The sequence below is a fragment of the Neopsephotus bourkii genome, unplaced genomic scaffold (assembly GCF_033783945.1).
Source record: "Neopsephotus bourkii isolate Nb327-2 ecotype Australia unplaced genomic scaffold, CSIRO-AGI_Nbou_v1 NB_1526, whole genome shotgun sequence".
Classification (NCBI taxonomy): Eukaryota; Metazoa; Chordata; class Aves; order Psittaciformes; family Psittacidae; genus Neopsephotus; species Neopsephotus bourkii.
In genome coordinates, this window is record NW_026902002.1 from 5,897,649 (window position 1) to 5,921,093 (window position 23,445).

The window sequence follows — 23,445 nt, forward strand, 5'->3', positions numbered from 1 at the left end:
ATAGTTTTTCATCCAGGGATTTACCTCTATTTCTTCTTCTTTCTTTGCACCTGAGGATATTGTCCTTAGTCTGTTACGGTATAAATAAAGTGATCATGTTACATACAGGGAGGATATTGGAGCTTGAGGTGGCAGAATAAGCAGTTGAAACAGATGATAGATCTGAGAAGCTAAGAACTTCCTGTTTTGTGGAGGTATCCCTGCAATGAAAGGCATGGGAAGTAAAGCACAAATACATACGGACACCACTTCTGCATACAACCTATACCTTTGTATATGAAGGTGTATCTCACTTCCACTGTTAACACATTTTGTTTTCTGGGTTTCTTTTGGTTTCCTGTCCATGCTCTGTGGTATGTTTGGGTTTTTCTCTGTTACATTTGCAAGGAGTGTTGCCGTCTACTTGCTGAAATCTGTTCTGATTTGCTTAAATCTGTTCTGCAAATGTAACTTTGTTGGGCAAGATGCTCAGTTTCCTTATTTTCTGCTCTCTACGAGGGTAGCTGTATTATGTAAAACAATGCACAAGGAGTGCAACTGCTATTCATGAAGTACAAAATGTTTCTTTCTATGGGTGTGTGGTTTTTTTGTTAACAGGGAAAGTAATTCCATGAGTGTGTGTGGAGTGTAGCTGTGGGGCATGCATTTTTGTTAAAATATTCAGAGAGCTAATTTTGGTGTTAGAGTTGTAGGGCCATATGCTTACCAGATGCTCTTGTCTTATTCTCCAGGGTTTCGCTATGGTAGTGATATAGTTCCTTTTTCCAAGGAAGATGAAGAGCAAATGAAATACAAAACAGAAGCAAAATGCTTTTCTGTTTTGGGATTCAGCAGATTCTCTCAGGTACAGTACTAAACCTGTTCCCATTCAACTACCTGGGTTGTTCAAACAATGGATTTCAGTTTGAATTCACTGAAATTGTGATGTTGTACTGTGTTCCAATGTTAGGAGTGGGGCATCTGCAGTCATGTATACAGGAGTGATTTGACTTTGTCATTCCAGTACATGTAAACAATACGTAGTCTTGTGAGGACAGACATTCATAAATGTGGCTGTTGGGCCCTCAAAGTAAGAACCACTGAACTCAGATCTCTGTGGAGACAAGAGGTATTGTGGTTTCATTTCATCTCATGAACTTAAATAGCGATGCCAGATCTGCAACAGAAGATGGTCTCTGTTCAGATCATGCAATAGCCTTTTTTGGGTTTTGTCCAGCCATGAGAGCAGAAGTCTCTCTCTGAAAGAAGAAATTAAAGAAATATCACAGCCTGAGAACTGACTGCGTTTATTCTCATTTCCATGAGGACTAGTTTGTAAACTGTGACTTGCTTCTTGTTTCTACTATAATAAAACCTAAATGTAGCAAAGACTTAATGGAACTTAGATGAAGATAACATCATTCAAAAGCTCTCCATATTTCAGCAAGATGCTTGGTGTTTATAAGCACTTACCTGTACTTGTGATATTAACTTTGCCATTTGTTTTAGCTGGAAGATGTAAGTAACTTATATTGAGCAAGTACCTTAATAAAAGCTATTCCCCCCCCCCATTGGTCAGATAATCTCTTAATACCTTCCAATACATAGTTAATAATTAATTGTAGAATATAATTAATTCTAGGATTATTCTTGATTCACGTAAATATGCCTCAGTTAACAAATTTATATTTTCTCAGTGCACAAAATATTTATTGCTTTAGATAATTTTTTATGATGTGCTTCTCTGGTTTGTAGATTTCATAACACATAGGAATTACATCTTGAGTAAAGCATGCTCTGATTCTGTAACTAGGAGTGTAATTATGCCCAATAATAGTTGTGTAGACATCAGTATGATAAATCAGGTGTGATTGCAGAATTAAAATTACACTGTTTAGATAATGATATCAGGAAGTTTTCAACTATGACTGGGATTTTCAAAACCCATACTTTCCTTATGTTTTGATTCTGGAATTTTATTGTTTGGAATCATAATATTGACATTATTCAAATGTATGTTTTGTATTAAGTTGTTTCTTTAAAAAACGTTTGGGAAAAGATTATTTATTATTAACTAGAGAAACTGGAACAGCTTCAAATACATAATTAAAGAAGGAATAGAACCACCTTATATTATTTTTCTGAGTTATTCACATCCCTCAGGAAAGAAGATCAGAGGCTGCTTAAACTTTGATTTTTAATTTATAAGTAATGCCATATAAATCAAGAAATTATACTTGAAAATACTGCAAAGGGACCTTTTTTTCCCAAAGACAAAAAGGTGTAGTGATATTATACTGAACATAAAATTTCCTGAGTTTTTAAAGACAGAACAGCAAAGAATAATTGCAGGTAGAGTAATTTTAGTTGAAAAATCGTGCAGTAAGATTTTAAACAGTTCTTCTTGATGCAAGTTGTCTCTGACTTCAACAGCATTATGGTAATTTGCTAAATAATGAAACTCCAGGTTAGTTTGGGACAGTAGTTTGAAGAGATTTTTCTGTAACAAAGAAATGTCATTTTACCCAGTGTTCATAGTAGTATGCAGTCTTAGTGACAGGTTTTCTTCTGTTACAGTTTCTCTGGGTGTCTCCCAGCCTCTGTGGTTCCAGCTATTCCAGCAATAACCCTTGATGAAATTATTTTTTATTTCTGGGTGTGTGTGTGTCGTGGTTCAGCTATGTTCATGAACAGCATAAACTCTGCCAGCGGAAGTGCTTCTTTGCCACCACAAGCACATGTGCTTCATGTTGCTGTTGAAGTAGCTTAATTAATTAGGGATGTGACTTTTTCAGCTCCTTTTTGACATATCTTTGCTAGGAAAATCTTGTAGCATAGATGTGGTGTCAACTAGGTTTAGGCCTTTTATTAACTACTTTGGTTTTCCCCACTGACTTCTGAATTACTACAGTATTATTCAGACTGCTAACAGCTGCACATGCCATAATTTTTTATTCCTGCTCATCGATGAGCAGGAATAGAGGCTGAGAAAGTTGGGGCTGTTCAGCCTGGAGAAGAGAAGGCTGCGTGGAGACCTCATAGCAGCCTTCCAGTATCTGAAGGGGGCCTATAGGGATGCTGGGGAGGGACTGTTCATTAGGGGCCGTAGTGATAGAACAAGGGGTAATGGGTTAAAAAACAGGAGAAGTTTAGACTGGATATGCAGAAAAAATTCTTTACTGGTAGGGTGGTGAGGCACTGGAATAGGCTGCCCAGGGAAGTTGTGAATGCTTCATCCCTGGCGGTGTTCAAGGCCAGGCTGGACAAAGCCTTGGGGGCCATGGTTTAGTGGGAGGCGTCCCTGCTCCTGGCAGGGGGGTTTGAACTAGATGATCTTAAGGTCCTTTCCAGCCCTAACTATTCTATGATTCTATGATAATGAAGGTATGAGAGTGTCAAGTTGAATATGACTGAATATCCATATAGAGTGATAAATGGAGATAAGAAGTGTATACAAGGCTTTAACTTCTATGCACAGTCGTGAAATGTTGTGCCTTCTCAAATTAGTAATATGTTATCTGTTTCATAATTTCATAGGTCCAGTTGCATTGTTGACATTTTCTTTAGATCAGGCTAACTTTTGGCCATTTGAATCTATAGATCCAGAGGCATTGTTACATGGGCAACCAGGTTCTGAAGGTCTTTGCAGCAAAAGATGATGAGGTAAGATGAACTGGAGTTTAATGCTAAAGGTGTTTTGCTGTGGAACAGAGAAGAATAATAGTGGCACTTGAGATTGTCCTGTCTTTCTGTGTTCATAAAGTACATAGTTCTAATGCAGGTTAGGTAGATCTTGTTCCATTGCCCATTAGGATGAAAAGAAGTTGGATTAGACCCCAGATGAATACCCTAACTCATGAATAATGAGAAACTGGTAAGTACTGTGCTTGTGTAAGAGCATTTGGAACCTAGAATTGGTGCTTAAGTCCATTCATATGCAGAGCAGCAGTAAGCTCTGTTACTGTGTTGTTTAGACCAGACCTCCAAATTATTTTAAAAATCTGAGATAAAAACCTCACTGCATGGTGCTATGATGTGTTCCTTTAAGGATCTGTCTTCCCTCTCTTTCTCTCTTGTAATACTTCTGAGAGCTCTTTGCACCTAGTGGAAAAGGTGGAATGTGCTAGATCTAAAGTTTGCTCAGCTCTGAATTGGTACACTATCTTGATGAGATTTGACCTTTCTGCTTCATTTTTTGAACATGAAAAACGCTTGTGTTGAAGCTATAGCTGAACTGGGAACTAGTCTTGGGTAAATCAGTGCAGTAGAGTTCACTGTGAAAGATGTATTTCAGCAGGCTAATGGCAGCTTGCAGGACTGTATGGATTTTTTTATTTTTTTCCCCTTCCAGAATGCAGCAGTTGCTTTTTCTGCGCTTGTTCATGCATTGGATGAGTTGAAAGTGGTAGCTGTAGTACGTTACGCTTATGATAGAAGAAGCAACCCACAAATTGGAGCAGCTTTTCCATATATTAAGGATGCATATGAGGTAATATTTCACTCTTACCTTTCTGTAAAGAGCTTCCATACTGATGCTTTGCAAATACCAATTAATAAATGATCATATTTGAACCAGATGCAGTGTTTTGTAATACAAGAAGAAACCAATGTGACTTTTCAGTCATAGTACCAACTGTTAGGGCAAAAAGGTAATAAAATGTAAGAAAATTCCCTAGAAAAAATATGTGGAAAAATAATGTAATATGCTTCCACTGTTAGCCTCTATTTTACAGGTTTAAATGATACTGATTTTTGTTTCAGTAACATAGTAATAATTTCATTTTATTATCCTGGAACTCTCAAGATTTTTGGTATCTAAAAACAGTATAATCCCATAGTTATGTAATAAGTTGCCACTGCTTTTTTGCTGTGTGACTATCTACCTCTCCATACAGTCTGATGTTGTACCGGATTCCTTCAGTTTCTTAAACTGCAGATTTATTTCCAGGTTGCTTGGTAGTGCAAAATTTGAATTTGATAGTTGATGTGGCATTTCAAGCATGTCCAACCAGGCTGTTGTTGTTAGATTTCTAAGTCAACTGGAACTGAGGGGAGGAGCTCACCGCATGTAAAGCTGTTGTTCAGATTCATCTGGAGAGTTTGGAAGACAGTATTTACTTGAAAAGGTTATTTTAAGAAACAGAAGGGAAAAGAAGTGTTTCTTAGAAACAAACAGGAATTCTGTATGCAGCATAATCATATATATAAAAAATTCTGAGACACCCAGAAGCAACACATACCAGAATTTTTGCAGTTTCCACTGATCTTACTTACGAGAGACTGTTGAAAGAGCTGAATACGTATAACATGGTGAAGCAGTGGTGAAGGTGGGGGCGGACATAGCAATCTTCAGACTTTTGAAGGACATAACATAAAGGATGGAAAGGAATTATTTAGGGTGGTATGAACTGGAGAGGTATTTGAATAAAGAAAAAATGAGGCTGAGAATGTAAAAAAAAAAAAACAAACCAACTTTTGAACACAGTAAGCTATGATGAAACCTCCCAAAGTGCCAATTTATGACTTATTTAAAGCTTGGCTGGTTGGAACTCTGTGCAAGAAAAATGATTGGATGACCTGAAAGGTCTTTTTTCTACCAGTAAAAAATGAGGAGTATAGCCGTCACTATATTATAAAATAATTGTGTTTTATTCTGCTTAAAACTGCGTTGCTCTGTAAATATTTTATTTAAATATTTTCATGCACACAGATATTACATCTTTGGCTTTTTCTTATGTTTATATTGCCCTGATAGGGCACTCTGGGTTATTTTAGATTGTTTTCTTCAGGCTCAGTGGTTTCTTCTTTTGCCTCACTTAGTGCCTCATCTATGTGCAACTACCCTACATGGAAGACTTAAGACAGTATATATTTTCATCCTTGAAGAACAATAAAAAATGCATTCCTACAGGTAAGATAGTAATTCTCTGGGCAGCTGGGCAAGGTAACCTATTTGTCTTCATTTGAGATACTCTAAAAGGGAATATTTGGCTTTCCAATGAAAACATAAGCTTCGTCATTACTTTTTCTTAGGAAGAACAGCCCCGTCCCTTTGGGAATACGTTATGGTGGTATCTTGACAAGTAAAGACTGTAGCAAAACTTTGCCAGCTTAGTTGCAAACTGAGCAGACTTGAGGTTTGCCCACAGTCTTTTAAAACGGTCCTGTTAAATGGCTTCTGGTTTGGGTTATGGGATTAATAGTCTCACAGGATCTTCATATAGATAGTGGAGATTTAATCCTCTGTATCCTTTGATCTTTGAACTCGTTTGTGAGGCTAAATGGGCAAACCCTGTGGGAGCTATGATGTGTGATTAGCTAGCTAGAATTAGAGGCATCAGCTCCATTCATTCAAAGCTGGTCCTGTAGCCAGTTGCAGTATGGCCTGTTAATCTAATGTACAAGACAAAAAATGTATTTTCTGTGGTGTGTTGGGTTTTTTTTAAAGCATGCACTTACTGGTGTCCAGGTTCAGATGGAGATTGTCTTCGGAGAGCCACAGAGCATGCAGCCATACAAAGCTTGAATCACTGTTCTGAGAATTTTGCATAGCAATGAGTTTAAATGGATGTAGTTTAAAATCAACTCCCACTTCTAAAATTTGTTATGAGATTCATTAAATGAGTATCTGCACATCAGGGTATATAAAGCATGCTGGGTTGTTTCTGAAAGAGTTTCTGTTTTCTTGTCTCTAATCAGTAGTTTGAGAACAAATCTTAAACCTGACTTACCAAAGCAATAGTTGACTGTTGTGAGCTGTGTTAACTTGCCATTAGAACGTTAAAGATTTATATTATGCCCTTTAGTTATTCAAATCAACTGTTCTTCTTATTTTCTACATGGCCTATAAGCATTCTGTTGCAAATACAAACATCTTGAAAAAGAAGAAAAATGGAAGCAGAAGGGCAGCAATAATTGAGGTCTTGGGGGAAAAGAAAAGCTTTATGACTTTACACTGTAATCCTTAAATAAAACAGGGTGTTTATTATTGTGTCCATTATTCTTTATTGGCAAGTCTATATCTGTAGTATATTCTGTAGCAAGTAATGACTTGGTCAAAATCTCACGTTCTGAAATGAATCTTCATTTAGAAATTTTTCCAAGAAATGCATCCATCTGTAAGCATATTTAATTTTTCTTTGTATGTGATTGCTGCCTTAGCGGATCAGTTATCTGCTGTTGACTCTTTGATTGATTCTATGAGTTTGGTTTATGAAGCTGATGACGGAGAAACTTTTGAGGACCTGTTTAAGCCCAGCAAAATCCCAAACCCTCATTTTCAGAGGCTGTATCAGGTGAGATGAACTACATGGCATTTTTAAAAACCTTGTTTTGTTAAGACTTTTCACCTTTCTGTTTTTGATTCACATCGGAAAGCTGTGTATTGTGAAGATGGAATATAAACTTTTTTGTATCTAAGTAGCAAGTAGGGTAGCCAGTGATTTCTGTGTTGAACCTGACATAAGACTGTATTCTTAAATTTTCCAATTACCAGGGAGGAAAGGAAATAACACCTGTGCTGAGGTGTCTGCAACAGCAGCAGTGATATTTACAGGACCTACACTAGACAAATTAAAACTTGCTTGGGTTTCTCAACACTGTATTGCAGTGATCATAGTGTGGACATAGTCTTCAACTTCTGGACAGAGAGAAACTGACTGCAAATCAGGGATCTCTTCAGCTTCTGTGTCCTGTTAAATCTTGAGCAGTCACTTTTCTGTTCACTGTTGCATCTGGCAATGTTTCCAAAGCAGATCAGGCTGAGTGAACTTGGTCAGTAGTAAATGGTCAACATTGTTGACATTTAATATATTCCATTTGGGTGTCTGAGCTGATGCACTTTACAGGCGAGCTGAACAGTTCACACTTCTTGCAGTTATTGCATCAAGCTGTCTACATTTTGATTTACATTCCTTTCATATCATGACGGTTTTCATTGCAACTGTGAGGATGAGAGACTTAATTATACTTTGGAATTCAAGTGTTCAAAAATGACACAGCAAATTCAAAAATAAGGAAAATTATGTTATAACTTATGCAACTGCAGAATTGTGTCATATACAGAGCCATGGAGTTATATTGAGTGCATGACTCCACTCTGAAAGTTGACCAGAAATGGCGTTAAAGCAACCGTGTTCATTGTATTTCAACAATTCCAAATAAATTTTTTTCAGTTTACAAGGTTTTTTTTGTTTTTTTTTTTTTTAATTAAGAAGCCTTACCCCAGCATCAACAAGCCGTGCTACTGTGCTATTGTCAAAAGAACCAAAGGATCTCAAGGTCATATATATGTTTCAGGAATATACGTAAGCCCACTCTTTTAAAATCTTACTGATTGAAACTTGAGGAACTCAGTGTTCCCTTCAAATTCTGCCAGTCATATTGACAAGAGAATGTGTAACTGAATGCAAGATTTGGTCAATAGAAGGTTATTGCTAGGCAAGAGCTGAAAATGGCTTGATCTCTGCATGGCTAGTATTTTAGAAAGGATTTTAAAGCTTGGGTATTAAAAAATAAATATAGTTTTGCTTGTAAATGAAACACATAGGGGATAGAATATCCTCTGTTACGTTGCTAGATACAATTTTGCATTCTTTTGGTTCAGTGGATATTGCCTGTAAATGGCAGACGTTTCTCTAGGTGAGCCATTTGTCTTCTGGAACAGTGTGAAGGTGTTGTCATAGCAGTTGAGTCAAGGGCTGTTAGAAGAGAGTAACTGTGTAAATCACCAATTTCCTTAGAGGGTATTAGGATTTTGTAAGGGTGAATGCTACTGGTCGAAAAAGTACTGATTGTTTTGATGTGCTGGGTAGTACACAGCTCCCGTCCACAGTGCTTGCTGTTTCTAAAGCCTTAAATTGCCAGTCCTTTTAGTGCTTTCTTTCAGCCATGCACAGCCCCATTTTTTTATTTATTTTGTGGTTACAAAACTGCTATTAATCTGTGTACATTGCAGAAAGATTGTTCTCTCCTTTGCTGCAAGGTTGTTCCAGATTCTTAATATTTTGCTCACAGACCAAGTGGCACTGATGATTCCTTAAGAAGTACAAAGAAAAATTATACATCATTTTTTGAATGTAGCCGGTAAATTGATTAGGCTAAACAGGACCCAGAAATAGTTTGGAAAAATAACTCCTAAGAAAGGATGAACTTCTTAATTTCCTTGCTCTATTACCTTATGAAGATATTTGGGACAGTAAGTGACAAGAGCCAGGATTTAAACAGAAACATCAGGCTAAATTATATCTCTGGAAGTAGTGGTAGGCATCAGGAAATGACAGAGTGGGTGGAAACCAGTTGTTAAGCTTGCTGGAGTGGAAGATGAAGAGTATCCTACATCCAGAGTTTCAGCTTCTATTCCTTCAAGAAAAGCCTGAGTGAACTTCCATTGCTTTTGTGGTAGCAGAGTTCCAACATCACTGTTTAAATTGTTCCTCTTAAATACAGGGGTTTGAAACACGTACGATATTTGGGGAACACAGTGCATTTTATTTGATAGCCAGTAAACCAGTTCCTCTGTACTGAGACAGACCTGGGGGAAGGATTGTGAGCACAGTAGCCTGCAGCATCACTTATTTCATGGGATCCAGCTGCAGAGTCTGCGTCTAAATATGCTGTAATGGCTCTTGTGTAAAGTGTGTAAGTGACCCGAGAGGACTGAACTTGTTTATAAATGGTTGGACTGTATGGTTATGTTCTTTGAAAAAGCAGAACAGAAGGGGGACAGGGGGTTGCTCACAGAAGTCTCGGGGCTTTAAACAAAAAATAATCTTATCTTTGGTTGAATGTAGTGGATCTCTTGGAAGGTCATTTTGAAATTGTCAGAAACTATCTGTAAACTGAACTTTAAGACACTCGTGTTGGAATTCAGTTCACACAGGTTTAACCACCCAAAAGCTAGATAACTAGTGTAGGCTGACTTGTCCAAGCCTGTTCCGTAATCCATGGAATAAGAACTTTGGGCAAGTAATTGATCCTTCTTGTTTTGGAGATCATAAGTACATGATCATTGTGGTGGTGTAGAGATAGGCTAGATGCTTGTCTTTTAGCTAGTGAGTCTGTCTCTTATTTCTAAGGCTTTAAATACTACCAGGTTGCTGTAGGATTTATTATTGATTTGCTAAAATATGTTCTTTACAAAAGTGTGTTTCTAAACGCTGTGTGGAAGGGAACAAGGCAAGATGCTTTCTTGCAGTAAATTCATGACTATTCAGGCATTTATGCCATTTCTTACCATGGAATAAATTCTTTGAAAAGCCCACTTCTTCATTTCATTGACCAGCATCTTTGTATGACCCCTGTTTCTGAAAGCTTGCTAAATCTGTAGGCTAGAAATGTAAGGAAATAAGGAAGAGCAAGGAGGAGCTAGTACGTTGCTGACAACACACATGAAAAGAACAGTGAGTCTGGATGCCAGTGGCAGCGTGGGTTGCTTCTAGCTGGTGAAGGCAGGAGTGGTTCTTGCTGAGCACAGAAGGAAGATGAAGCAAGTTTAAAAGGGACTGTTTGGAATTGGAAGCTCCAGGTTAAGTCTGTTCAACTTCATTTCTAATTAGCACTTGAGTTTTGATGGTACCCACCATCTCAGGTTTCAGAGGTCTAGAAAGAGGAACAAGTGGAGGTTGTGGCTACTCGATCTGCTTAGCTCTTCCAGTTGCACACATAATGATTTCAGATGGAAAACACATTCACAACAGCAGACTTAACTTTTTTGCTTCCTGAGTTTAATTCAATTTTTTAATGTTGTTTTAATACTGTTTTTCTTGAATCACAAGAGCCATTACTGCAGCTTCTAGCAACATTTTTGCTCTCTTTCAAAATAATTATGCCTAAAGTCATTACAAGGCTTTCCAAATCAGTAGCCTTGTATAACTGCCTCCTTTTGACAGTATGCTCTAATATGGATTGGAATCTTAATAGCAGCATGAAAGCACATCAGTATTGATGTGTAGCATATGGTCTGGATTTTCTTTATTGGCAGCCTTTCAGTATGAATAGAGGGTTTTGTTTGCTTTGGCTTTGTTTTTTAAATTAATGGCATGTCTGACAGCCAACAGGGGAGCAAATTTCTGGTGTATTTCTAGTTTACCAGGAGTAGTTACCTTCCCACTTGTGTCTAACACACCCAATTCAACGAGCTTAGAAAAATCATGTACATTATGTCCCTTCCAACCCAAACCATTCTATGATTATGTGGTTTTATGCATGTGTGTGTGCATACACTGGTATCTCTCTCTCTCTCAGTCTCTCTCTCTCTTTATATACATATACACACCCATACACATACATCTCTTCTGCTATTTCACACTTCACAGCATTTAAGGTACCTATTTTGCTTTTAGAGTTCTCAGTGGAATTTCCATAGTCTGCCTCATTAACCTTCTCTCTCTCCCTTTGCTTGGCTCCCTAACTGTGTGCACTGTCTTTACACTTTGGTGAAAAAGCCTTCTCTGTAGTTCCTACCATCTGTTCCAACTTTGATGTAAACTGTCAGGCCCCTTCATTCCCTCACTCTTCCAAAGCTGATTTCCAACCGTACCTGTTTTCTATGCACATTTAACTTCTCTCTTTTCATTTGCTTTTAAACTGGTGAAAATTTCTCTTGTATGCGTATTGAGTATTATTGACCAAGAAGAAATATTTTCTTTGAGGGATAATAAACTGTGACAGTAACTGGAATACATGATTGGGGTATACATCTTGTTGCTAATTCTTAATTTTGGAATGTGTAGAAATCTCTCCCACGTGACTCGTTTATAATAGATCTGCATTTTAAAGACAAAGTGAAATTAAAAAGCTGAATAGATGCAGATGACTGGGGTTTTCCTAATAATTTTCATAGAACTCATGCCAGTGAGTGTGGGAACACTCATCTGCATCACTACTCTTGTTTAATGTTATTTATCTTCTTAAACAGCTGACCAATTGACTTTCAATCCACTTCTGTAATGGAGCACTTGTGAGCTGGAATATTTCTCAGCAATATGAAGAATATTTCTTTAATATGGAAGATATTTTGCATTTACCATATGATGTCAGGCATACAGACATTATATTAAAAGCACATAAACTAAAAGCTTTGCTCTGCTGAAATTGTTTCTTGCAGTGTTTGCAGCATAAGGCTTTTCACCCCAATGAGCCATTGCCACCAATTGACGAGCACCTTTTAGAGATGTTGGAGATGCCCAGTGTGGTAAAAGAAAGGTGTCAGGGTCCTCTTGAAAAAATAAAAGCACTTTTCCCCCTAAAGGAGGTTGTCAAGAAAAAAGACAAGAAGACTGCTCAAGACATCTTCAAAGACAAGTAAGTTGGAGTTGTACTATGGATTTTCTTAAACTTTGTTTTACACTTCAAGTTGTTTTTGCTGGATGAAGCAGTCTCAGGGTCTTTGGAACATAAAATCAATGAGCTACACACTATAAAAAAGCTGATGGGTGGAAATACTGTGGTACCACAGTATGTCTGGGGTATTTTGTGATTAATGGTGGTCTTACTATTATTGGGCAAGACACACAAGGAGGCGTTCTGTAGCTTCCTCATGTCTGTATTTGTTATCACAGAATCCCTCAGGTTGAAAGGGGCCTCAGAAGCTTTCTTTTTCAGTCTGCTGTCAAAGCAGGGTCATCTGTGGTCTAAGTATGTAATTTACAGCTTCATCCAGTCTGGATGGAGACTGCACATCATCTCTGGGCAACCTGTTGCAGCTTATTCTCTCTGTTCTCTACTGGTAGTTAACAAAACAGTTCAAATAAGAATAACAGAGAGTCTAATTTAGCTTAGAATAAATGCTGCAGAGCTTTAAATTAGGTTTAAAGATGAGCCTTCTCAGCATGCTCAATTTAGGTTGTTCTGCAGCTTTCATTTTTGAATACCAAATCAAAAGAAAAGCAGCTTCATTATTATCTGCTGTGCAGTAAATGAGGATGTCTTGAAAAATCAAACTACTACAGACACTTTCTGGAACATCTATTGTCTAAAGAGTTTTTAACATTTTTTTGTTGTTATATATACTATGTTTACTTTATTTGTGTTGCAGATATAAAGAATAAATGTTTAATTGGTACCGCATTAGTACTGTCACTCCAGCCAACTCAATTTGCTCAAATGAAATCTGTGTCTTAGAGCTTAATTTATTGAATGTTTATAATATGACCAGTGGGTTCCCTGGGATCATAGAATGATAGAATGGTTAGGATTGGAAAGGACCTGAAGATCATCTAGTTCCAACCCCTTTGCCATGGGCAGGGACACATTCCATGAGACCAGGTTGCTCAAGGCTCTGTCCACCCTGGCTTTGAATGCTTGAATGGAGCATTCACAACTTCTTTGGGCAAGCTGTTCCATGCCTCACCACTCTCACATGTTGGAGAGTTTTTAATTAGCTCCTTCTCCCTGCCTTTTGTAGTTTTTTATCTTAGTCCTTTCAGTGCTAGGAACAATGTCTTTGAGCCATTTTGAGACCTTTGTTATCTGAGCTGTAGTATATCCATTATCTGGGGATGGCTAGAGCCTTGTCCTCATGTCTTTGGGAAGACATGACATAGGACTTCTCACATTACTTCTGTAGAACAATGACTGCATTTCTGTATACAAACTGGGAAGCACTTTGCTTTTTTTTTTGTTCATTGCTGTGTGTGCCTGTCTTGCTTTGGTGTGTCCTTGAATTCATACCGAGCAAACTCTTCTGTCCATGCTCTGTGCCCCAGTTTCTCTCTGTATGTGTGTATGCGTAAATAGATTTCTATGTATACTTTTAAAAGGTGATAGAACCAGTTAAAAAAACCCCAGACAAACCCAAAACAAAACCAAAGAAAGCAGAACTAGATTCAAACAAGCTAGAGAGAGAATATAAGCAAAAATTTATTGGTAGTTCCTTAAAAACATCACCCCAAAGGCATCAATTTGACAAGCAAGTAGGAGAGCTATTTTGTTTAAAAACCGGTTTCCTTTAGAAGGGTGGTGAAAGCAACTATAAAAATAATTAAGATAGAAATTCATGTAAGGCATTAAAATTGATTTAAAAAAATCTGTAAGGGAAATAAAAGGATACAAACTCAATTATGCAAAGAAGAATGAATGGTAATAGAGCTTTAGAAATGGAAGAATAAGTGATATTGCTGTAGTAATGGATGGGTATAGTGATATTGTCGTTGCTTCAACAGAAATGTTAACTGTATGATTTTCTGTGTGTGGGGAACAGCTGAATGATACCATCTTTTGATAAGAAAGATTTAAATAAGCACTGTAGAGATACATCACTATGACAATGATGAAAAATGTTTAACAAATAACATTCAACTTATTAAAACTATCAGATCTAAATAATTTGCACTAAAATGTCTTGAAAAGTTTGTCTAGAAGCTTTCCTGACCTTTTTTTTTTTTCTAAGCCTAATTTGTGTCTCCTATCATCAAATTGACCAGACTCATCTCCACTTAATTTTTAAGGTCTAGTGGGATTAAGGCAGCATAAATGTAGGCATGCTATCTTAACACAGTTTTTAATATTCAGTATTCATTTGTTTCACTTTTGCTAAGCTTTATGGGGTTTAAAAAATCCAGTAAAACAGAAAGCGTTTTACTTTTTCTTTCTTAGGTTGGCTTTGGAGAGGCTGTTGCCTCATCCAGCTTTGCATACGTGAGAGGCTTCTATATAAACGCAGAAGTGGGTGTTTTAAATTAATCTTGTATTTCATTAATTTTTCTCAAATAGTAGTTGCACGTTTTACAGTTTAAAAATACTGGTAATCAGTGCATTGCCAGTAACAGATTCTAAATGTCAGATCCTTGGCTGGTATAAATGGGTGTGGATTCATTAGTTTCTACTGTACTGAACTGATTAATGACAGCTGTGGATTTGGTCCTCGGCAGTTAAATGCAGCATCAGCATTTATGTTCTCCTCCTTCCTCCAATCTCGAAGCATTTTGAATCAGTAAAAATAATGCAGGAGGAAAAAGATTTGAATACATTGCAATTGATTGCAAAACACCTTTGCAGAAAAATATTCTAAAAGATAATTTTAAGTGTTCTTTGTACCTTTCATCAAAGCACATCAATGTACAAGGATTTTGGTTCAAGTGGAAGTTGTAAACTCACTGGTGTTAAAAAAGTATCAGTTTCTCTCCATTTTACAGACTGGCATATTTGCTGTCCAAAACAATTAAGCACCTTGTTCAAGGTCAGCCAGAAAGTCAGCAGGGTAGAGGATGAAGCGAGGTATCCTATTCTTGTCTTGAGGCATAAGTGAAGTAATAATTTCTGCTAGAGTGATAAGTAAGGTTATGTTGGATGACAGAGGTTGCTGAGGAGAAGGGGTTTCATTTCAGTAGTGACAAAAATAAGTATAGGACAGAGAAAACTGAAACAAAGCGGGATAGACACTAATTGTAAAGTAGGGGAGGGGTGTGCTATGGAAAGTAAAAAGGAAGACTGAAAGTGCCTTCTAATAGTTGATTGTAATGTGCAATGCAGTTTTTAAAAATCAATTTTAACCTCGTAGAATGCAAAGCGGCATCTAGCCTAGGAGCCTTGGCTTTGTCCCTGTAGTCTTTCCACTGTAGTAGCAGAATTTTTGAGAAGAACTTCTTACTTTGTTTTGGGATTCCTTGAACACAGATGCTACCGTTCAGGTAGCTGAGTAGCTTTCAGTCATTCTTAAACTGAAATGGATTCTTCTGTGTCAGTAGCCTGTCACATTAAGTGACACAGAACACAGCATCTGATTTTCTTCCACTTTTGTGATTACCTGATTTTCTTCTGTTGCCAAGATGTACTGTAAAGTTTGGCATGTTTTATTTATTTACTGCAACAAGTTAAGATCCTAGTTTGAATGTACACCTTGGTATATGTTACCTGTAAGGACAAAGTGACAGAGTAGCTTAAATTCAAGATCAGCTTTTTAGAGCAACAACCTTTTGAAAGCATTTTGCAATTAGCTTAAAATGTCCTGAGAGTTAGTTCTTATGTACTTAATTGGGGTGTGTCTAGCAGGTTTTGACTGCTGTATGTGAAAGCTTATAAAGTTCTTGTGTGCTGGTGGAGAGTGTGGATCATTAGAGTCAAAAGCCATCACGTAAACAGTTTTGTTGCAGCTATCAATTCTAGTACAGGAACTAGCAGGTAATTTTTGAAAGGAAATAATTTTTTAATTTAAATGTTAAGGTTTTTCTGCTATTTCTTTTTACAACAAATGTGGCAAGAATACCAAATGTAACATACTGTAATGTATGTAATATATTACTGTATGTAATATACTGTAAATCAGTAAATTATAATCTGTAAATTATCAAGGTTAATGCAGTATACAGGTTCAAAATAAAGTGACTGGAGATAGTCTGTATTTAGAAAAGTGGAAAAGACGTGTGTAAGTAAATTCACTCCTGAGATAAGCATGAATAATCTTGCACCTTCAACAAGCAGTGCCTTTGCTTTATGTCAGGATGAAGTTCGATCTGTGTTTTTGCTGTCTGCTTTGTACAGCCTGTGAGGAAAAATGAAAACTGGTTTAGTGTTAATTTAGGAATAGTTATATCCTGAAGTTTTGTTCAGTGTTCAGTGTATATTTCATTAATTTACTGACTCTCTACTTAGTAGGCAGGACAGTTTACTTAAAGTGTTTGTATTAATTTCCGTCATCCTCATTTGCAGCAGTGAAGATGGACCCAACCCTAAGAAACCAAGAATTGAAGATGAAGAAGGCAGCTTTAGCATCATGAAACTTGCTGAAGGAAATGTCACCTCTGTAAGCCTATTTTTACAAATCTCTTTCTTAAAGAGGAAGTTTAGTTTCTCTATTGTAGTGAATATATAGAATTCCTGATAAAAGGAATGTTTCTAGCTGAAACATGACTGAAATGCTGTCTCCTTGTAGATTTGAAACTCTGCTAGAGATTTGCTGCCCTTAGGTCTATTTTAGCACAAATTCCCATCAGTCTTGGATATTTTTTGACGAAATTCTCCCCCAGTGTCTAGAACTCTAAAGGACAAGCATGAGGATCTGAAGAAAACAGAATCTCGAAATTGGGGTTCAGTAGTTGAATTTTGTTCTTGCTCTCTTTTGTATCATCTGCAACACAGAAGTTGCCTTCTGCATATTAAAACAAAGTCATTGCTGTGATTTTTTGAGACCGTTCTCTGCTGCAGCCAGGACAGGGTTGTAAATCGCAAATTTGGCTTCATCTTGCTGCTAGGTCTAGCTTAACTCCAGAGGTTGTGCACACGGGTAGATGAAGCCTATATCATGACTGTGCACCTTCCTTAACTTGATTCTTTGGATTGAAGGAAAAAAGTGATTTAATATTGAGATAACTTCAATTGTTTTCAAATGTGTTATCTTTTAAGGTTGGTCTTCAAAATGCATGATTCAGATTTTAAAAAATATTTAAAATTAAAAATATTTAAATACTCAGAATACCTAATATAGAATTCTGATATTTCCTGAAAAGTGTCATTTCTAGATTTAAATGGAACACTAACAGACCAAGAAAGATTATTGAAAGAGGTACAAATTATTTTGACAGCTGAGCATAAAAATTTCAGTTATACTCGGGAGAATTTTCATTCTTGAAAGAAAATTTTAAGCAGTGTAATTTTTTCCCCTGAAGTTACTGCATCCATTTTTCAGTAAGTATTTATATTTGACCTGGTTTTAGTCCTTTTGAAAGGCTTCTGCATTTGTATGCCCATTTGGAGCTTCAACTTTAAGATGTCAGACTGGGCCAGAAAGGATAAATGAATTGAGTGCAAGCTTTTAATTTTGAGTGTCCCATTGGAGTGGCAAACCAGTGATTCTGTAGCCACATGCCTGGGAGCTTCCATTCCTCGTTAAGCCCCTGTCAAGACTAGGGAGATGTCTGTGCTGCAGAAAGTCTCAAAGCTGAACTAGCAGGTAACCTGAATTACTGTGCTTCTGACTTCTAAATCCTAGAGAACACATTCATCAACAGTGTGGCATAGTAAGTTCATCTTGCTCATGTCATAACTACCCTTTGTTGGGAGTACTGTGCATTAACACACATTGTTAAGACTTGCATTCTATGAGTCTGCACACAGAAAAGTGTAGAGCTTCTGTTTCCTTATTAAAATGAACAGAAATATAAAGATCCTTGTTGCCTCATAAAAAGAAAGAGATGGATATTGGCTGATGATTGTATCTTTTTTCGGACCTTTTGTAGGTTGGCAGTGTTAATCCAGCAGAAGATTTCAGAATTCTGGTGAGGCAGAAAAATGCTGACTTCAAAGAGGGTAAATGACTTCCATCTGTCTTAATTATATTTAGTAGCATCTTCAGGGTTCAGTAAATTCAGGCTATTTGTCTAAACATAAACTTCTAGTACTATGTGAGATGCTTTGGAGTTTTCTGGTTAGCTTCTAGTGCTACTTACGGAAGAAAGGTGTCACTCAGTTCCCATGTCAGTACTTGCCTTCCTCATTTGAAAGTCTTAGATACCCGTTTGTGTAAGATGGCACTAAACAGCTATATTGAGGCATCTGAGCAACTCCTCAGGTGTTTCTTACAGATCCATGAAGGGTATCAACTTCTCATCTAGCTTCCCAAGATCTTTCTGGCTTGAAGTGGAAAGCTGTTGGCTGTGCACAGTGTGAGAAACCTGTCTTCTGCTGTCTACTTACTCTGTTCAGTGAAGAAATAAGAATCTGGTACCCGTGATTTAAATCTTTACATGCAAAGATCATTTTTTATTTCATGTTGTGAGCAAAAGAATGCATGGATGCATTTAGGGTGCAATGAGCAGGTAGTATGTAACTCCTAAAGATGAGAGGTGATTCTGTGTGCACTCAATTGACTGTGTGCCAGGTTGAACCAGGGCCTTGGGCAGCATAGTTTAGTGGGAGGTTTCCCTGCCCATGGCAGGGGGGGTGTAGCTAGATGATCTTAACGTCCTTCCCAACCCTAACCATTCTATCATTCTATGAATCTATTCTCAGTGTGCAATAAGACAGGGTTTTGAAGCAGAGGCAAGGAAGAATACAAAGCACAGGTCAGCCACTGTCTTACCTGCCCTGAATCTGAAAATGCAACAGAATTATCATTTGTTTGTGTGATATTTCCCTACTGGAATAGCTATACAGAGATATAAGTCATCCAAAGGCATCTTAAAGAGAATGCACAAGATGGATGGGATCCTTTTTTCTTTTAAAGGGTAATTTGAAGGTTGGGGCAAGGTAAATCTCATCTACCAAATAGCCACTAATGCAGCAGTTCTTTTCAAAGAAAAAGATTTGCAGAGGTGCTGAAGTGAGGTGCTAGCTATTTCAACAAGATCTTTGGGCCTTTTAGATATAGCTTGCAGGAGCGTGTTGAGTAGTATATTGATTTGCAATACAGTTTGATAAAGCCTATATAGCTATTTCTCTCCAGAATGTTCAGACCTATAAGCCAGTTAACCAGTTCTTTACTTACAGTTTGTATTAGATCCAGAAGAAATTGCTCGTTGAGCTTTGAGAATTGTGTTCTCAAATGCAGTAAAGATGCACTAAAACCCATTGTACAATATGTTAGAATACAGAAACTGTGAAACAGTTGGCTACTTTGTTATGGTAATTAATTTTATCATGTAGGAAGGGTTTAAGGCAGAAATAAGTAAAGTGATTACCCTTAAAGATGGTTTAAAGAGTGCTTAAATATGTCCACTTGGTAGCTGTGCCAGAGATAGCTGCAGTACATGTTCGGATGGCTTCTGAAATTTTCAGCAATCTGATTTTATGTGTGATCTGTTCTGTAATTATAAGGTGTAGTTAGAATGTAGTGCAGTCACCCATTCAAAAGGAGAGACAGAGCCATTATAAATAGAAACACGTTCTGCATATTTTTCTTTTGCATAATCCTTTTTCTGCTTTAGAGCCTTTTAGGTAGCTTGATACATAAAACATTACAGGCTTGTTTTTAATGGCTTGCTGAATTGCATTCTGGTTATGTAGATAGTAAAATCTGCCTTGAAACTGTTCGGTGGTTCTGTGTGGTTTTTTTTTTTTTTAGTATAATTTCATATCACATTTAATGATGAAACTTTTTTTTTTTCCTTCCTCTGCTAGAACATGTGAAATATCAAATGTCTTTGCAGGAAAGGATGATCTGTGGCATCCAAATAGCTTGTTGAAAAAAAAAAAAAGTTACATTTCTTATGTCACAACACAGACAGGAGAAGTACTAGGTTGCATCCTGTTTTGTTTTTTTCTTGCATAAAAAGAGCGTCCAGTGTAGTGTTCCAAACTGAATAGAGCTTAGATTCTCAGTTTAAAACACAACAGCAACAGAGGCCCTCTACATGGAGGAGAAAGACCATTCAATTGTTTTGTTGAGGTGGGTTATTTTTGGTAGCTAGAAAAGTTGTAGTACTAGGGAGAGTTGTACTTCAAATATTGACAATATAGTGGCTTCTTAATTAAGCTGCAGGTTAATGGCACATGTTCTCTTCCATCCACAGCAAGACTCCCTGCAAAAGGAATGAAGTTATCAAGACATAAGTGTAGCAAGGGGATTTTTAATTTTTTTTTACCAGTTTGTCAGAACTCCTGATGGTATATTTATCACCAAAATGAGTACCACTGCATCTCATGTAGTAGCCTCACTGGGATTTAATGATCAGAGTATGTGCCATTCACGGGAGAAGCCTTAAGTGCATGTTAGACAGCCTGAGTCTGATGCTGCATCCCACAGGAGAAACAATGCATTTGCTGTTAGTGAGAACTGGGTCGCTAATGTGTAAATACCTATTTTTAGAAAATTAGAGAGTTTCAAATTGGTAAGGGTCTTAGGGTTAGATTTTCTCAAACTGGTGGCTTAATTTCTGAAACAGTGACTAACTTTGTTTTGAATCAACATCTATGTAGTTTATTGCAGTAGGGGACCCACTTACAGCTTACATCATGTATTGTGTGAGATGGTGTCAGCTTACTGGTTAATGTTGATTGCGCATGTAGCTAGTATTGTGTTCTCCCTCCAGATATCTTTCTTATTTGCATTCATGGTCAGAGAGATGTCATTTTATGCAGATCTTATTTTGAGCAGGTTACAAGTGCACAGTCATCACAAAGAACAGTTTTCTGATAACAGCTGCTGACATTTTTGTCAATGAATGCAAATCAAATAGATTAGTTTGCCTGAGTAGAATCTAATTATTACTCCGGGGGTGTACAATGTGTTTCTTTGTTGCTGTGGCTGCAAAGACGGTTCTCAAATGCAGTGAGTATTTGCCGTCTTTGTCATGCCAAAGGAGTAGCCACATGACTATCAGTTCATCCTGTTGGAGTGTTTATGGGTTTCTATCCATGTCTGCATTTCTGAACAGCAGAAGGTGTCAGATATTGTGTGTTGTATTTTCATAGGCTTCTGTAAAAGATAGTCTGTCTTAATGGGAAGTAAAAAAAGATATTGGCACATGTATAGTATTTCCTTTGGTTTATAAATTTTGTGAGTTTAGAGGCCGGATTTCATTGTACCTTCCAGGACTTCTGTCTGAGAACATGGTGTCTGAAGTACTGTAGTTGAAAGAGCTTTTTTTTATTGTACTGATTGTCAATGAAGAGAGGAATCTGCAATGACAGCTGTACAGTTATGGACATAAATGTCCAGAGACAAATTGTACCCAACTGTCATTTATAGCCAGCTTGTTAATATTTTTATTACAAGGCATTTCTAGAAAAATAGTCAGTAATTGCACATGTACATTTCAGCAAATACTATTACGCCTGACGTGTCACACTTTTGCTGTGGCATGTAGATAGCTTCTTAAGTAAAATGTAAAACACTGGTTTTGCACTGGATGTTTTGTATGCGTAAAAGAATTGTATGTAAGAGATTGCAGTGGGAATTTATTAGTTGCAATAAGAATTATAATTCATTTATTTTCTATAGAAATGTTTATAGTTAGCTACCCTTCTAGACCTAAGATTTGGTATTTGGTGTTTTTTTTAAAAAGTATTTAGTTTCAGGTTTTGTTGGCATATGTATTTGCAGTTCATCTGCATTTCTATCTTATTGGATGTTTTTGTGTATTGCAGAGACTATTCATGCTCTACTGCTAGGTAGGCCAAATGCAATGACTGATTTGATGAAAATGATTCAGTCATTAGAAGAATATTTGCAAACCAAATATTCAAGTTCATAAAATTACTTTGAAGTTTTCTGTACGTCTGCTTCACAGAGAAGATGAAGCCAGATTTGTCTTTGAAGGGCATAGCGATTGGGTGAGATGCAAAGCTCCGAGTCGCAACAAACAGAATTTGAATTAGATGTTTGCGGGGGGTGGAAATCAGAATTAAGGTAGTCAAACACAGAAACAGGGGCCCAGAGAACTTAGAGACTCTTCATCTTCGGAGCTACTTGGAACTCAAGTCTGTGGAACACTGAACTACCTGATTCACGAAGACCGTGGTTTGAGCAGGGATTTGGGCTGTATGTCCTGCAGATGTCCAGTTTAAATCATTCTGGTCCGTACCAACAGGCCATTTAGAGACAGCATTTCAAAACTGAACAGCACCTTATAGGACACTGAAGTAGTTCAGCAGCTCTTGATGTTAAAATTCTTATTTCTTGGCTTAAAGATGCAGGAAGTCCTTAAAAATTAGGAGGTTTCAGTTTAGAATGTCTTTCTTCTTTTCACTTAGAAAAAGATCATTCTTACAGAGCAGTAGTTTAAAATGAATTATGAGGTGATTTAACTGATTTGTCAGTGACTCTTACTTTAAGCACTGCCCATGAACATAAATCATTACCACCACCAGCAGATAAATCTGAAGATAGACAACAACAGGAGTCTTGCATCTGCAGAAAGAACTGGTTTTTGTAACTGTTTTTTTTTCTTTTTTAAGAAAAAAAAAATCCCCAAGTAATTGAACTTGGACTCTAATACAGTTTTTATCTATTACTATTCTGTAATCCAGATGGCGTAGTAATCAAGAACAAGGACTGAACTGAACCAACATAAGGATATAACTACACTTTTGTACTGTAACTATTCAGAGATAAGAAATGAATATTATTGTTCATGACATATTTAATGAGAAATAACGGCACTGGTGAATGTATTTTAGCATAGGGAATGTATCTGAATGCCAGAGACGAAAGAAATAAATTCTGTTAGAACTAAAAGATGTTGTATTCAGAGATATTTTTTCCCCTGTACTTCTTCAGCCTTTAATCACTGTATTTGTTTTCTAACCAATCAGGTACAGTAGAAGGAGGAAGCAGAAGATTAAAATTTCTTTGGGTTGTTCTGCAGAACATGGTGGTTATTAGGAGTGCTGGAATTTCAGTTTATGTAAAATGTAGAAGTCCATTAGTTCACTTCCTTAAAGGTGTCTATGGGATGATGGTTGCTCAGAGAGAAGAAAAAAAAGTTAGTATTATACAATAGTGTCCTGAATAGGGTGTCCATTTGTAATTCTTGGACTTGCTCTTCAAAAGCCCAGTGTCTGAGATTTGTCTGGGGCACATCAGAGATAATT

General features: G+C 37.1%; 1 protein-coding gene across 3 annotated transcripts in view; it reads left to right on the plus strand.

Annotated features, from left to right (window-relative positions):
• The window catches only part of XRCC5 (X-ray repair cross complementing 5), a 54,109-nt gene that overhangs the window by 19,364 nt on the left and 11,300 nt on the right, over positions 1–23,445 (plus strand). For all 3 annotated transcript variants that reach the window (XM_061370144.1, XM_061370143.1, XM_061370145.1), the window contains 8 exons: positions 732–844; positions 3,580–3,642; positions 4,331–4,468; positions 5,800–5,890; positions 7,141–7,274; positions 12,086–12,282; positions 16,627–16,720; positions 18,153–18,222. In XM_061370144.1, coding sequence (XP_061226128.1) covers positions 732–844; positions 3,580–3,642; positions 4,331–4,468; positions 5,800–5,890; positions 7,141–7,274; positions 12,086–12,282; positions 16,627–16,720; positions 18,153–18,222 — 900 coding nt within the window. The remainder of the gene's footprint in view (positions 1–731; positions 845–3,579; positions 3,643–4,330; positions 4,469–5,799; positions 5,891–7,140; positions 7,275–12,085; positions 12,283–16,626; positions 16,721–18,152; positions 18,223–23,445) is intronic.